Source organism: Cylas formicarius, unplaced genomic scaffold (genome assembly GCF_029955315.1).
Source record: "Cylas formicarius isolate icCylForm1 unplaced genomic scaffold, icCylForm1.1 PGA_scaffold_3__17_contigs__length_32017465, whole genome shotgun sequence".
Classification (NCBI taxonomy): domain Eukaryota; kingdom Metazoa; phylum Arthropoda; class Insecta; order Coleoptera; family Brentidae; genus Cylas; species Cylas formicarius.
Window position 1 is genome coordinate 7,040,637 of NW_026844326.1, and position 17,839 is coordinate 7,058,475.

At 34.6% G+C, this 17,839-nt stretch overlaps 1 protein-coding gene across 1 annotated transcript; it reads right to left on the reverse strand.

The window, feature by feature from the left end:
• Nucleotides 1-1,704: 1,704 nt before the first annotated feature.
• On the reverse strand, nt 1,705-15,846 carry LOC132699615 (uncharacterized). Its single transcript, XM_060666431.1, has 4 exons — nt 15,778-15,846; nt 13,834-14,011; nt 9,327-9,464; nt 1,705-2,362 (listed from the first exon to the last, which is right to left on the reverse strand). Exons 1-4 carry the CDS (start codon nt 15,844-15,846, stop codon nt 1,758-1,760), a joined length of 990 nt encoding a protein of 329 aa, XP_060522414.1. The 3' UTR covers nt 1,705-1,757.
• Between the last annotated feature and the right edge of the window lie 1,993 nt (nt 15,847-17,839).

Genomic DNA, 17,839 nt, shown 5'->3' on the forward strand with positions numbered 1-17,839 from the left:
AATTTAACATATAGAATTCAGACGGAAAGGTTTTGTTGACCTGTTTTTATCTAGGTAAAAATACCTCATTTCTGACATCCAAATACGTTTTTAAAGTGTCATTAAATCAAAAGAAAATATATTTAAAAAAAAGATTATTACATTTCAAAAACAAATTTATTAAGATTCTACGTTCTTCTTCAGAAGTCGTTTTTTTTTATAACATAACGTTTTATAACTTAAGCGATAAATCAATACAAGTCATAGCTAACATTCATTTGCTTTGATGTCTAATATAGGCCATTCTTTGTTGTTGTTGTTGGACAATTTGTGGACCAAGTAAGTACCCCACGTGATCCGACTTCACTCTGTTGGGTCAGAGAAAAAGTCTTTTCAACTTTTCATGTTGGTCACCATTTTTGCCTGATACCTCACACCTGAGGTATGGTTGCTTATAAATTTCTATAGATTCTCGTTGGTGGAAGAATTGATTAGGTGCAAGAATTTATGTTATATCGAATAAAACTTGATGTCCGTTTTCGTGATTGTGTTCGACAACTGCTGATGAGTTTATTTGTCGTAGTCTTAAGTCTCTTTCATGTTCTTCTTCACTGCATATGCATGGAATGCTCTAACCTCCTGGTATCACTAACGGAATGTCGTCTTGCTGTATTGAAGATGAAAGATATTTGGACAAGTGTTAAATCAATTTTTTGACGTTATATTTCTTAAGAATTTGTGATATGTGAGCAGTGATGTTTTGAATGCAAGGGAAGACAACAGTTGAAAAGTATAGAATTGCTTTCGGATTCGTTGGCTTTGCAAGGTTGTGTGAAGTGTATTTTGTAGTGTTTTCATAATTTAGGTTTTCGATAGAAGGTGTTGATGGCTTTCTTCTCAAAGGGTTTTATAAATATATATTCGAGATGATTGGTAATAATAGAACACTCATATCTGTTCCATAGATATGTTCAAAAAAATTTGACCGATATAAGAAAAATACGTTCCAGACGATCATTTGTGAATTAAGATGAAAAATTTGTTTCCAAATTGTTGGATTTTGAGTTTCACGAATAGGGAGTTCATTAAATAAACTAACCAGAATATCGTGTGGTCCAAAGTAATAATTTTAGGCAGTAACGATGAATTTTAGAGTCAGTCATCTGAGGCAATGTTTCAATTAATATCTAAAGAAGCCAACTTACTGACCAACAACTGTTGCAGGAGGAACTTAGAAGATTTGAAAATAGTATTACAGTAAACTGTGAGTTTCTTTAAAAAACTCTCTTAATTGTATTTAAAGTAGGATACAGATATAGAGATGCATGATTGCATTTACTTTTTTTTCCGAAAATATATTTTTTTGATATTGTCAGAAAACGCTATCTGATGGCAGGGTACAGAATTGCAATCGTCTCACCCATAGCATATTTGGCAGCCTAAGAAATACCCTTTTTAATGACTCCAACTTTATGAAAATCCATTAAATCATTTTTGAGTTATCCACATTTTCTCCGGAAATGTTGAAAGACTCCTCCACCAGTTTCCTTTTAGAGAGAGAAAGTAAAAAGAATCTAACAAGAAAGATTTGAATTCGTCTCAGCTTTGAAATAGCGGTCACTCAAAATAACATTAATATAAGAAAATTTTTAAAATTCAAGATGGATTTTGCGCCCTCTGCTGGTTGGAGTCTAAAAATAATTACCAGCATTTTCTCGTGCCTGATTTACTTAATTTCTTTTTTTCAAATTTGTATAACTATTTTTTGACTACACCGGTTAACCATCTGCGTCCTTTTGAGGGTACAGCACGAAAATCTTCTCGCTTTGGTTCTCCTGAGAGTTAATCATCTCGAACAAATTGGATGCACACTGTGCTCCGCTTTCGCGTTTCGCTTTGAAATCATTTATAATTGTCGTGTATTTTTTCTCGAATGCCTTGTACTTATCATACCATATCCGTTCTTCGCTACTTATCGACTCGATGCCCTGTTCTTTCACTTTAATGACGATCGGCTCATATTTATTTTTGAAATCTGCGTAAGTTTGATACCAGCTCGATTCTTCGAAATCCATTTTCGAGTCGGCCCTTGTTAAAGTCGAAACTTCTTCTTCTGGACTGGATTCTGAGGATCCGGCATTTTTTTGCTCGTCCGTGAAGCGTTGATCAGAGCCTGCTTTCGGTTTTCCTTTTCCGCGATCGTGGGTTAAACTTCCATAAAATGAGTGTTCTGGTAGCAGCAAGCAACTATCGCTTCCTGGTGCGGCATTACCATGCCATATGATTCCGTTCGGATCTACCATAGCTATCGAACCGACTGGTTGATTTTCCGCAAAGTTGCAAATTATCGACATGTTTTCTTCTAGCTGGTAAATTCCGGGACCTACAAATATTCCAACACTTAATTTTTGAAAGCAAAATATTGCATGACCATGGATGGAGTTCTTGTCAAGTTCGGGCTTAAATGAGAAATGTTGTCGGAATTAAGTCATTCTAACTTAAAACTGAACAGTAATAGAGATAAAAAGAGGCCTTTCTGGTTAAACGAGATTTTACGAACGCTGCAAATTAGTGAGATTGAATAATCCCAAATTATCAAAATTCTCGTCACATTGGTCGGGTGGTTACTGACATGCTTCATATTTTTTCTAAATTTGAAAATCATTCCGCAGTAATAAATGAAAAAAAAAAGAAAATTTAATGGAATGCGCAGCTGAGAATAGAAACTTGGATAAAAGGAAGCCGCGCTCCCATCAGTGAAATAACAGGAAAAACCTATTTTTGAACTAAATAGAGCAAAATCGGCTTTCATGTCAAGGGCTCGATTTTTGAGAAATATTTAACGGTTAAAATCGCATGGCGCTTTTTTCACTACCAACCGTTTTTTACTTTGGATAAAAACATTATTAGGGCATTTTTTTAAGTCCTAGTCAGATTTTTTTCTACAGTTCTCCCTTTTATTACAACTGAATACAACTTTGTTACTTAATATGGCATTCATAGTTGGTTATGATTTAAAAAAATGCACGTGTCGATTCCTTTTCGGCCATATAGATTTGTGGGCATCTGCGATGAAAAAAGGCTGATATGTAGAGGATATTTTGCACTGCAACTTAAAACCAATTTAACATAACTTAAGTGAAAAACACGAAACCTAAGAACCATTTAATATTTTAAATTGAATTTGAGATATTATTTCTAATATTTGATTTTAATATTTTTGATTACTTAGAAAACAAAATTATAGTTATTTTTACCTAATACACAAAACCCAATAAATATTAGAATACGAAATATTTAATTTAAAATTAAAATCAATGCCAACCATTCACCAACTCTATAGGATTGATGGAAACAAAAGCTTTTCAAGTGGCTTCCTCTAACTCTGCTTTATTTGATCTTTTCATCTTCCCCATAAAAAATTCTAGAGGAGTTAGACCACACGATCTCGCAGGCCAAAGAACGGGGCGTCTACTTCCAATCCAACATTGTCCTAACTTCCGTGCGTTGTGAACCGAGCAACTATCTTGCTGATAATAAATACTGCTTGCATGGTAAGTCTTCCAAAAATGGAACAAGGCATGTTTGCAAAATATTTATATAACCATCCGCTGTCAGATTTTCATTAAAAAAATAAGGCCCCACAAATCTACTTCGGAAAATTACCCATCCATTGAATCTAAAATGACCTTGCTGATTGTGATACACTACATCATGAGGATTTTCTGTGCTTCAGCGATAAGAATTGTATCTGTTAAATATCCCGGAGCAGTCTTTTCTCGCTTCGCCACTCCAAACAATAGACACTGGAAATTTAATTGCATTTTCCAATAAATCAGTTGCAAAATTGAATTCTTCTACCCGCATCTCTTTCATGTGATTAGTGGACTTCTCGGAATTTATGTTTTTTTACAGCAATCCAAATTTTGGTTTTTTAGCATTTGTTGTGTCAGCTAGTGCCCGTGAGAATATGCTTAGATTCTCCAATATATCTCCAATTATATTCAATTCCCAGATTTCGTCTTCTACATTTAAGTGGTTTTGATATTTTGTAAATTTATTTTTCAACGTCCGAACTATTCGCTTGCCTGGTTGGTGCCGCACTGGATATGTATTGAAATAAAGTTCATTGGCTGCCTTTTCGTTTTCGTTTGACACAATGTAACACTTTATCACATCATACTTTTCACAATTGCTAAATGAACTAAAACCTGAAGTTGCAAAATGCAATTAAAAATAAAAGTTATGTCCTTAACTAACAGCTATCTGCACCGCTTACTAATACATATACAAACATATTTTCTACTCCCCTCTGCAAAATACCTAATTAAAGTCTGTTCGTAGATATAAGAAAGCGATTAACTGATACGAATTAAGGAAAGACCCGGGCAAGTTGTAAGAATGAAATATGGCCGAACAGGTCCGAACTTTGCTTAGAATTTAATTATTTGGGGTTTTGTTAGGAAAGATACTAAACAATATTTATTTATTTATTTATTTATGTATTTTTGTTTAAATCTAAAATAAAATTATAAATTATTTTTATTACCTACTTAAATTACTTAAAATTATTCAAATAATATCAGTATCACTATCGTTATCATCGCCTGTTCTAATTATTATATGTTCTATATTATTTGCATTATGGATATACGATGATTCTGCCTTTTCTATATGTTTAACAGAATTTGCCCAACTTTGTGGAGGGATGTTAAAAACTTCAGTTTCTATAAGTTTGAGAACATTGGAGTTAACACGGGGAAAACATTCTTATGACGAATGGCAGATTTCAGTTGGTGCCAAACATGTTCAATGGGATTAAATATACAATGGTAAGATGGAAGTCTTAAAACTGTATGCCCTAGATTTTTTGCATAATTATCACAGACGTAATCCTTCTGTAGGTTCAACCTTTGTAGAACCTCAATTAATTGCCTTTTGGTATAATCTTCGTGGATTGTTGCTTTTGTGTCACATGAAGAAGGGGTTTTAGTCAACTGTCTACTGTGATAACTTACATGGTCCATTACAATTACACTATTAGGAAGAATGTTTGGAACTAGTTTGTTTTTAAACCAACTTTCAAATAAATCAGCGGTGGTGTCTTCATGGTAATCCAGAGAAGAATCTTTAATATTTTTCGCAGACAGAGAAAGTCCATTTGGAATCCAACCATCTTTAGAGCCAGCATGCAAAATAGTTATTCTTTTACCTCTTTTTGATGTCGCGTTTGTTTTACATTTATCAGTTGAGTCAACCCAACCCTTTTCCGGGTATCATAAGTGTCGAACCAGGTTTCATCCAAGTAAAATTGGCCTTTGTTGTTCTCTGTAAATCCTTTTTTTTTCTAGATATTCCAGTCGCCATTTCCGAATACTACAGAATTCCATTAAAACTTGCCTTTTGTAAATTTTTTAAAATCTAAAACCCATGAGTTGAATCACTTCCATAAGGTAGTTCTGCCACATTTAACACCGGTTTCATCTTTTTCAAGCCTCCTAATTAAGATATCTAATGTAGGCACGCTTTGTTCCTCGAATAACTGGTAAATTTTACGACGTATTATATCTTGATCACTTTCATCTACACTCGAGAAAATGTCAGCATCGCTTCTTTTTTTCCTCGCTGAAATGGGAGTATTCACAATTTTCCATACAGTTGATGTTGGCCAATGTTGAGGTGTGGTTACAGTTGAGATTGAGTCAATATGGCCCTTTCTTCTAAAGATCCTTAGCCTAAATAGAATAGTGTTTTCTACATTTCGGCGGGAGCATCTCCTGAGATGCTCGCACATATTTTGCATAATTCGCACACGATTCCACATACGCTGTATTACACACGAAATAAGAATGATTACTAATAAACTTAAACTAAGTAGTATACCAAGCCAAAAAATACACACAGGTAGGTATAAAATTATTTTCTATTACGGACCACAATTTTACTTGAATTTAAATTCCGAAACTTTAGGTAATAATTTTGTTGCATTGTATATTAATGTAATAATCCCATTCAAACGCAATTGGTCACTTTCTTATATCTATGAGCAGACCATACCTACCGATCTAGCATGGGGGAAGCGTCACTTTTATTTCCCACGGATCCGAACCACTTCGGACATTTCCGGGATTTTATCGCACGGGTTTGGGAGCAATCGGATGATTTCGGACATATTTCCCCACGCCTTGAATTTGACGTTTGTAAAGTCTGACGTCCATGTCAGTGAATGTATTCGTGTAGTTTGGCGAAAATGTACCCAAAAACGAACGGTCGTAGAAAAAAAAAAACTCGTGAGTCAAATGCCGTTTATCGCACTTGTTGCATAATATACTACAAGTGCGGTATTTTACAAGACGGGAGTAGAAAATATACTATCTTGTTTCATCACAGATACCAACAAATCAATATGACTCAAAAAGGGTCTGACACGGGCTAACTAACCAACTATGATTGCCACATTAAATAAGAAAGTTGAGTTCATTTAGGAGAAAATGGAGAACTATAGGAAAAAGGTGAGTAAGGCACTGCATTTTTATTAATAAAATAGTTGTACACTTGGTTTATTCCAGAGAAGGCTAGAGGTACATATAGAAGTAACGTTTAACTTATATTCTCAATTTTTGTAAATCATTTCTTTTCATTAAACTTTTTGGAAAAGGGACTCGAATTTCGTGTGAACTTGTACGTAAGGAGGCCAAGTTTTTTTTAGCGGCAGCGAAAATTGAAGTCAATTCTTTCAAGTTATGTTGACATAGTGGAACCATTTAAAGAAAAACTACAAAAACCTGAGAAATGGGTCTCCAATAAAACCGGATAATGCCGACAAAATTGGTTTGTTTTGCGAAATAAAACTCCAACTCATGGTAATGAAAATTCAGCATCAGGAAGAAAAATTAGTAAAGCAAGAATAACCTTCATCCCGATATGCTATTGGGTCCCATAAATTACGATTGCTTCCATACGGAACATATACCAGTACGAAAAAAATTAAAAGAATTAGATTTATCCCAAAAAACTCTATTAATATTAGACAAATCCCAGGGCAGACAAACCCCAGGGCATCGATGTAACACAATCAAATTTGTGTTACATACTTAACACCAAACAGTAAAACTGTTTTACAGAAAGGACCTGCTGGAAAAAATTGTGACATCTGACTGAAATTCCAACAACCTCAAGAAGGATTAATCTTTAAAAAAAAGTTTCTTTCTTCCAAGAGGTAGGGCGCCAAGTGCATCAAGTCCTAATAAAAAGTCGTCGAAGTCATTGTCAAAGTAGATGAACGAAGAATATGAAGAAGAAACCATTCCGTGAGCAACTCTAGCAAAGAAAATTGCCTCACAAGGACTTTAAAATAAATTAAATTAAATGAATTAAATGAGTTCTGACATGTTATTCTCAGACAAAGATATTGGTTTTGAAACTAATGAGGTAAACGTGAACAGCGATTCGAGCCTTCGAGGGACAAGGAAGTTCAAATTTTACCGAATGTTAAATACTAAGATGCAGCTTTAACAAAATGCATCCAATGGGCATGAGAAAATAATACGACGATCGACACGAGTTATTTTTCGAACTGAAAACGGTTTCTGTAAAAAACGTATTGAGTCCAAAAAAACAAAAAATATTGTTTTTTTTTTAATGGTAAAGTAACCAGGGCAAAGTATTTTTATATATGTATTTTAGGTAGAATAATGTTTCGAAAAGTGTACATACTATTTTAAGTTTGTTATTGTAATTTGTAATTAAATTTGTGTTAAATAATAAACGTTTAAAAAATTATTCGTGTTTTACGTGTATCACAAAATTATTTTTCGACCTATATTCAGTAGTCCGGATCATCCCCTTAAAATTAATTATCTTACTTATATTTTCAATTTTATTCCTTACATTTCCAAATTTTCCTTAAAAGAGGTCATTACTATAAAAATGTCACTTTCAGGTAAATTTCGGGAATCTACATTTACAAAAAGTGAATACATTACCAAAAAATTTAAAATCTCATTATTACTATAAAACCATTGTTTACAGAAATAAAATTTTAATATATGTTTTAATGATAAAATAGTATGAAAAAAAATTGAAAAAATTGAACAACTTTATCCGTGAGGCCAAGAAATTATTTTTCTCTATACTGTACACGCAAGAAGTTCCATGCTTTAGCAAGAATGATCGTTAATTCGTTTAACAAATGAACCGACTGATTTGGAATATTGACTCTAGATTCAACGATTTTTGGTACCCATTTCTTTAGTACCCGTCTTAACTATTTGCATTAGGTGATCAAAGCAAATTTAAAAATTAATTTTTCACAAAAACTTCCGCAGACTGTGGAACTAGTCGGTACACATCTTGCTAACGTTTCGCCAAACATGCTGAGGGCTTCTTCAGAGCCCTGTCTGAAATTGATTTACTGATTGCTCTACACATCTACCCTGTAGGGAGAGCTTAAATTGTTGCGAATGAGCGAATCCCGAATGGAAGACAGGTAGAAACCAGTGTGGTGTCGTTATTGATTATTTCCATAGACTCCGTACGACAAGTAGAGAAGAACTGTGGTGAGATGTGTTAATTCTTGGTTACGGGATTCGGTTTGCAACGGAGATATTCCTCTGAAAACTAATGAATTGGTCACGGAGGATTTTTGGTTAGTTTTGGTTTATTGGATGCTGACGCTGTAATGAGGCCAAAATTTAAGCTGAGAGCTGAGCAATCATCAAATCATTTTCTGAAGTAGTATGTTTAGCGCAACGTTGGCGAAACGTAGTTAAGACTCGACGGACGTACCTACAATATAAAAATTGGTATTCCCAATTGTGAAATTAAAAGGTAATACATTTATTTAAGTGGCTTTTACTTGTTGAAAATCCATTTATCAAAATAAATAAGAACTAAAAGTTCAGATTTTCACGAAATTATATATTTTGACATGACAATTGTTTCGAAAACACCGTGCCTTTATCAAAAATCTTTTTGATAAAGCCACGGTGTTGTCGAAATAATTGTCATGTCAAATCATATAATTTCGTGAAAATCTGAACTTTTAGATCTTATTTATTTTGGTGATACATTTATATAACTCTAATCATAATGTACTCCTGTCAATATTGATTAGTAAAGGATATTAGTAACTAGTAATGGTTATGAATTCCCAAAAAACCTGGCAAACAATGAGTATAACATCGGTTTTTATTTTAACACTCCATACATGTCAAAAACTTAAATTTAAATAAAAATGTTTTTTCTACACATCATCCCTGAAGATTTAATATACAATTCGAGTGAAATTGACCCCGTATTTTAATGGTGCCGTAATTTTGACGCGAAGTATAATTCGCCATAATTACCCGAGTATTTGCCGTTTAGTAGTTTTCCCATATATTTTGCGCCATCGGGATAGGTGATTTCTGCATCAACATTTTCCAGTAGTTTGTCCGCATCCCATTCGCCTCGATAAAATTGGCCGCATTTTGTAGTATACGTCCCTATGTAGAATAAAATATATTACAGAATAATAGAAAAACAACTATCGATATAAATTTAAATTTTAAAATAGAAAAATTCGAATCTTCAATAGATGATTTTGTAATCTTCTTAGAAATAAACATAAAATTTCAAACTGAAAGTGATGTTACCTTAAAATACTTTATTTTATTTTTATTTTATTTATTTTATAACCAACTCTTCTATTTTCAAAATTATTGTTGAAGGATAATAACTACATAAAACATAAAACAACATCCTTGACACCAAGAGGTACAACGATAACTTTTATTATTGTAGACTCTCTTCATGATTGGTCTTTGACCCACAGAGAGGACGACATTGAAAACCGTCTTTTGTATGAAAACCTAGCTACGATCTAGAAAAACTAGACAAAGGAAAAATGATTAAATGAATATTTTCGAAGGAGGAATTGTAAGTAAAAAACTGTTCGACAATGCATCACAACAGATCCAACAAACGATAAATGCAATTTTGGTGCAAATCTGTTGGTTCTGAAGTTTCTAATTAGAAGTTTGTCTTCTTCGAATATAAATATAAAAATAAAATATAAAAGCTTTCTTCACTAGTGGCATATTAAGATAAAATAATCCCAATACCTCAGCCTCTACGTTAGTGACACGCCTCCGATTGCGTCCAAAGCACAGAAATAACAGAAGAAATACTAACCTGAAGAACCTAAGAAAATATTACCCAAAATATTACCGTAAATGGTAGCTTCAGTCGGATCCACAGAAAATAAGGCTTGCTTGTTTTCACCTCAGCAAGAAACTGACCAACAGAAAACTAAAAGTCGATCTTAATGACTCCCCAATAATGCACAAAAGTTTTATAAAATACCTAGATGTTTCCGTCATTTTCATTCATGTTTCCGCTCAATTACATCCGGTTCAACAGATTTTTTGATTTTGGGGCATCAGAACGTTCGGATATTGGGCTGCAATAAGAAATCCAAGGACATACTATACGATTGGATTTGCCTCCACTCAAAAGAAATAAATCTATTTGTGAAACGTATTATGCAAGGCATCACCTTGGAAAAAACCAAAACATTTCATTTTGCTTGGCAACACTGTTAGTTTCGTAATTAATGCTCCAAATTCGTGATTTTTAATTTTTTTTTGGGTACAAAAACGGTTCATCCACTACAAGAAGTGGTCTTGCTACCAAAACAAGAAAAAACGACAAACTCGTAGGGTGGTATGACTTCAGGCCCGTTACAGCAAATCAAAATATCATCAAGATAAATTCCCGCATATTCAAACTTTATTGCAGGAGTTATTGCATCACGAGAAAGTAAAATGTTATGAAAAATAAAAAACATATATTTCCCACAATGTTTTCAATCACTGCAGTCGTGAAAGCGTGCGCCGAAGCATATATGAAAAATTTTTTGAAAAGATCAATTCGATATGCGCATGCGCGAGATTTAAGGTATCAGTGCCGCGTCAGTTCAGTATCAGTAACAATAAACAAACACATACAGAAATCAAAAGTACATAGAATTATCCAAATGCAAACTTGAATAATGTTTCTCAAAAAACTAATGACGCATTTAGAGCAAGAGAATTGTTTACATAAAGCTTTACTGCAGACACGGACATGTATCATGGCAAAACGAAAGGATAGAAGCAATTTTTTTTAAGACTTACGGCATAAGTACTCGTATAGAATGGATTAGATTTATGTTTGGTTGTTTATGTTGTTGTTTATTTGCAATCAACATACTATGTTTTAATATAAAAAGTACCACTTACTTTTGAGTTTTAATTTTCTGTAGTACCCCAAATATTTTTTCTACTCCCTTCTGTAAAGTGTCACTTTACCATGTGAGTTTCTTTTATGGCATGACTTTAATTTTGACGTTTGTCTATTCTGACGGTCATGTCAGTATGTATTCGTGTTGTTTTGCAAAAATGTATCCAAAAACTTTTTGTCAGTGAAATGTAAAATTTATCAAAATAAATAAGAACTAAAAGTTCAGATTTTCACGAAATTATATATTATGACATGACAATTGTTTCAACAACACCGTGTCTTTATCAAATGTTGATTGATTTGATAAAGACACGGTGTTGTCGAAACAATTGTCAAGTCATAATATATAATTTCGTGAAAATCTGAACTTATAGTTCTTATTTATTTTGATAAATGTATTTTCGTCAAGTAAAAGCCACCTCAGTTCAATTTTTGTAAAAAATATTATTCCCAATTTTTAAAAAATCACGAAACTAACACTGAAGTACCGTTGATTGTAAAACATCGGTACTGAGCTGGACTTGTGTTTAAAGATTCAAGGCAACGATATTTTTTTTCCACTGGTACTAACACTGAAGTGACACGGTACTGATAGGGTCTTTAGGGTCGCGTTTTTAAAAAAGTGTTATTGTGGCATTCAACAACCAACATGGGCGCTGACAGATTGGCAATATGGCTAAAGACTGAATCCACACTTTATGGATATATAAAATTAATATTGACGTCTGTTTTTCACATTTGAACCAATACACAGGTTATAATGATATAACAAACAACCTACGCAATTCGCACATCTGTTTTAATGAAAGGTGGAATTAAAAAACAAAACTATTATTTTAATTAAAAAATATATTATTAGAAATCAATTTTGAATTAGAACATTGGTTGTCATACCAGATGCATTGGGTACAGTTTCTAAACTTGCATCACCAAGGCAAAGAGTATGTTTTTCATGCCATACACCGATAGAGAGGTACTAACCTCAATTCAATTACTCAAAAACAAGCGATCTGTTGGAATCGATGAAATACCTATACAACTCATAAAAACCTGTGGAGATGTTTTAGCTCCATATTTAACTACTATTATCAATACGTCCGTTCTCTAGTGTTGTGGCACAGTTTGTTGATTTTTGCAAACAGAATCATTTGATCATAAATTTGGAAAAAACAGTTGCGATCGAATTCCTGGTCAGTATGTTAAACCTCTGACTAACCTAGCGTTCAGCTTTGCGGGTTCACGCGTGGAATTAAACCACACAACAAAGTTTCTCGGATCTTACATCGATGCCTTCCTAAACTGAGACTACGACATAGATAGTGTTTGTAATAAACTGAACAAAATGTTTATTGCAATGTTAACAATCAGAGATTCTTTCTTTGAAAGATCCTTGTTGACTTTCTATTACGCCTCAGCATACTCGTTTATTTCATTTAAAATCGTAAACTGGGGACAAGCGAGTGATGCGGAGAGGGTGTTCATTCAGCAAAAAGAGATACTTAGGTTGATTTTCAGATTGCCCCCGAGGCTATCCTGCAAAGATATATTTATAAAGTATAAAATACTAACAGTGCCTTGCATATATTTATTTAAATTAAATTCATAAAAATAAAGGCTCTCACAAGAAACACACGGATGTCCACAGTTATAACACCTGAAACAGAGAACACCTTCTAAAGCCAAGACTGAACCACACGTTCTACAAAAAGTAGCTAAATTACGCAGGACATTATTACTATAATTTGCTTCCTACAAGCATAAAAGCATTATCTACAAGACAATTTAAAAAGTGCATCAGAAAGCTCCTGACAACCAATGCTTTCTAAGATCTGAAAGAATTTGAAACATATATTACAGGAGTGCCCTGATGAGTTTAGTGATATTTTCTCTACGTTTTGTCAATATGTTTGTACTGTTTGTATATCCGTTTGTAACTGTTCTATACAGTCCTGTTAAATGTGTGTTGTCGTATTATTTATATTCATAATTCCATGTATCTTTATACTACTCTATAATGTACTCGTTTCCTGACGAAACATCCACTGCATACATACTGGGCTTTGTGAATAAAACTATCTATCTATATGTCCCTCATTTTTAAAAAGGCAATTATTATTATAAATTATTCAATTTAAGATACTCATGTCTACAATGTCTACCATATGATTTCTTGGCCGTTCGTTATAGTAGTAGCCACGTTTAAAACAAAAACCAGATTCAAAGTATTTATAAGCTCTGCTAGATATTAAAAGCCTTCACCTCCTTAGTGTAAAAGCTATAATATCCAATTTGAATTTTTTGGATTTTTTTTTCAAAATATGCCTAGATCTCTTTAAGTTTTTTGAAAAAGAACAGTTCACTTTGTGAAGATGGTGCAAAATGTAGAGAAATAACAATACCGCCTGCGGCGCTTCAATTTTCACAGCAGTAAGGCCACTAGAGTATCTAATAGCGTTTAATGGGTTTGATTTATTGCCTAGGAGCAGATAAAATCGTTAATAGTATTATTACAGTCATGACCATTTATCGTGTGTCGGACTAGAATATAGATTAATCCAAAAATCGGGTCTGCTAATACATTAGTATGATTACCTATTCCTTGCCTCCACACTAATCCGCTAACGTGTGCACAGAATCCCCCTTCGTAACTGTCTCCATTGGGAAAATTAAATTTGGAGACGCCGCTATAAAACTCCGTGTCTTGCGGTAACGGCCCGGCTGTATCGCTAGTTTCCTTTATAGACATCGATCGAAGGGAAATAGGAAACGTCTGTCAAAGTTTCGACTTATCGCGACAGTCTTTCATACATAAATAGAGAAGGAAAATATTGAACTGCAACCCGAAAAAAAAAGTATAGGTATTCAGCTCTTCGCAGTCTTCAGCTAAGCAAAACTGCTGACTCGATGTCAATCCACGTAGGTTTTAATTTTGATGTTTATTCAGACATAAATACCATAACAAAAATAAATTACAATTCTTGCTTTAACAATAATTTATATACTAACAAAACATAAATTAATAAACATTTGTACACTCAATAGAGCAACCCCAAAACAAATGATAAAGCACTGTTAGCAGATTATTTTTGTAGGTCGTTGTTTTTACTTGACAACGATTGCGGGTGTGTATCTTAAATAATTTACTTGTGCGCGACCTGGGCGACCCAATTGTCTTGCCTTTTTCGCTGCAGCTTTTTTATTTAAGGAAGGAAAGCCTAACTTCTGCATTCCCGTCCTCCGGTAGAGTTCTGGATTTACAGATTCCCAATTAACCTTTTAATTTAGTTCTGCTAGTGTCCGAGAGATGTCGGGCATCATTTAGTTCGGCTAGTGTCAGAGAGATGTCGCGCAAAATTTAGTTCACCTAGTTCGTGCATTAATAGTTCAGGTTTTGGTCGCCAGATGTCAGCCCTAGGCTTTACAGGTTACCAAGCAACCCTTTCGGCTAGTGTTAGAGAGATGTCGCGCTTTAATAGCTCAGGTTTTGATCGCCAGATGTCACCCCTAATGGGGTAGGGGTAGTTTTTTCCCCCTGTACTTTACGTCGGGAGCCCGGCCGACGGCGTCGCGTTTATATCGCGGAGCGAGATGATTAGGTCTCCGAGGCTGCTCCTGTAAACGCTGTTAACGTTTTGCGATAGCAATGACGGGATCCCCGAACCAAATAGGTTTCTTATCTCTAGATGCCACTGGCGCTTCGTTTTTTTTTTCTGATTAAATAAAAAAGCTGCAGCGAAAAAGGCAAGACAATTGGGTCGCCCGGGTCGCGCATAAGTAAATTATTTAATATACACACCCGCAATCGTTGTCAATTATTTTTTAAGAAATAAACTATAGTGCCCATACGGCACGTTGCAAATACGCAGCTTACGCGAGCGGGAGGAGAGCCCGGCTGCCGGCGTCGCGTTTATATCCCGGAGCGAGATGATTAGGTCACCGAGGTCGCGCGTATAAACGCTGTTAACGTTTTTCTATAGCAATGACGGGATCCCCGAACCGAATAAGCTTCTTATCTCTGCATGCCACTCGCGGTGACCTAATCACTTGGCTCCGCGATATAAACGCAACGCCGCGGCCGGGCTCGCGACGTAAAGTACAGGAGACGAAAAAAAAAATTAACAAAAAAACCACAAACACAAAAACTACCCCCTGACATAGAACTATTAATGCGCGAACTAGCCGAACTAAATTAAAGGGTTGCTTGGGAATCTGTAATGTCTAGGGGTGACATCTGGCGATCAAAACCTGAACTATTAACGCGCGACATCCCTCGGATACTAGCCGAACTAAATTATGCGCGACATCTCTCGGACATTAGCCGAACTAAATGAAAAGGTTACTTGCGAATATGTAAATTTGCTATCTCAAGATCCCCCGGGGGATGGGGGATGCAGAAGTTAGACTTTCCTTCTACTGACCGTTAAGATTTTGTTGTTCTACCGTATTTTAATTGTTCTACTAACATACTGGGGTAATCTGTTAAATGTGTTAAAGGACACAAGAGATAGGGTTGTTCAATGCTGAGGTAAGGCTTACTTTGTCCAAATATATGTTGGTGCTGCCCACATAATTGTTATACTGTGCCCTCTGTAACAAAACTGTCATACTTAACCATAGCGAGTCCGTCGGTGTAAAATAATGAAAGTTAAATAGAACTTTATTCTGAATTGGAATGAGATAAATAAATATGGACAGGAAATAGGACTAACTAACGGGTATTTTATTTTATTATTCTACACTTAATCACTGCGCCATAGGTATTTTTTATGATTTTTTTGTGTAGTATTATAGAATATCCTTGAAATTTTATTTAAAGCAGTGTCATATCTATATTGCTGCATATCTACCAAGAAGGTATTCCTAATTTTTAATATGACCTATATGTACACAGACTAGACCAAATACTAATATTGACTCCATTTAGATCCCAGAATGACGCGTCGGCAACGCAGCGCACAATATAAATTAATATAAATAAGTATATAAAAATTTCACGGTATTTTGAAAATTATTTCAGTCCATTGACCAGTCAATTGACTGGTCAATTAACATAACAAAATGACCTGTCAATTCCACAACCCCACTGGAAGGTTAAATTATTACTTCATTCGCCCCGTATCAAAATTGTTTTTCTACTCCCTTCTGTAAAATACCTAATTACAAAATGTACCCAAAAACTAACGGTAGTAGAAAAAGTATATTATGCAACACGTTCGGCACACTCGCTTATTAAATACTCGCCCCGCTCGTTTCAAATAAACTCGTGAGTCAAATGCCGTTTACTGCACTTGTTGCATAATATACTATTTTCATGACCTTTAGTTTTTGGGTACATTTTTACAAAACAACACGAATACATTCACTAATATGACTGTCAGAATTGACTAATCTCCGAAAACATCCGATTGCTCCCAAAGCGTTGCGGTGTTATCCCGGAAATGTCCGAAGTGGTTTACATTCATTGGAGAAAAAACTCAGATGGTAAAGTGACGCTTCCCGCACGCTAGATCGGTGTATAATTAAGTATTTTACAATAGGGAGTAGAAAATAGTATATTATGCAATAAGTGCAGTAAACGGCATTTGACTCACGAGTTTATTTGGCACCAGCGGAGCGAGTGTTTAATAAACGAGTGACTTAAAAATTTTACCGCAAATGCCGTTTAGCGCACTTCTTGCATAATATACTATAAGCATTGATTGATTGTTAAGTTGTTTTTGCAAATATTAAAGTAAGTAAGTAAATATTAGACTATTATGACTGAAATCTAAATTGTTTTGCCAGACAGCTGCGTTGTGCGGACATTCAGCTGTGTGTTTTAAAGGGCATACCCCGTTTTCAAATCCAGCAGTAGTCCTGATGAAACCTCTCTCCCTGTTCTTCGCTAAGTGCTACAAAATTTTCAGAAATATAGTTCAGTGTGAAAGCAGGAAATGCACTTTCAAACTCATATTACATCATTGACGTCTCGTAACATATTTTGAACAATACTAGTAAACTAATTCCCAAAAAACTTAACCAATTACTTCATTTTTCTCGACATTGGTTACTATTTTTTGAAAATCCTTATCTTCACATAATCTTGTTATCTGCGGCCAAACAAAAGTACCTTCTTTTATCTTCAGATATCGCTGGAAATTTCTGGCACAGATATTTGAAACGCTGTCCATTTTTATCTGGGGCTTTAACAAACAGCTCCATCAAGCCAAGTTTGATATGAGAGGGGCCAACTAAGCTATATCTTAATATATTTTTGCTGTCTATCCCTGTTTTAAGGTCACCGAAAGCATCCATTGTTCTTGATAATTTATTTTCTTCAAAAGAAGTCCTAAATTTTCATACGTATATTTTAAATGTACCGAATGTGCAACGGGAACCGACGCCAAACGCTTGTCACCAAGTCTGAACGCTAACAATTCGGATGCATTTTTTGGAAGGTACAAATCTCTAATTAAATCATTTAATTCGCTCTTGCTAAACACTTCGCGCTCTCTGAAATCTTATGTGATTCTGTTTCTTATTTTTTCTGTTGATTCCTTCAACATTACACGAACGAAAATAAGAATCATCACTGTGATTCCTAGGCTTACGGCATTCC

Coding starts and splice junctions, on each gene's coding strand:
- LOC132699615 (XM_060666431.1), bottom strand. CDS start 15,846: ATGACAGTTTTGTTACAGAGGGCACAGTATAACAATTATGTGGGCAGC. Junction 9,465..13,833: donor AGTGTGGAGGCAAGGAATAG/GTAATCATACTA, acceptor TATTCTACATAG/GGACGTATACTACAAAATGC. Junction 2,363..9,326: donor ACTAAACGGCAAATACTCGG/GTAATTATGGCG, acceptor GAATATTTGTAG/GTCCCGGAATTTACCAGCTA.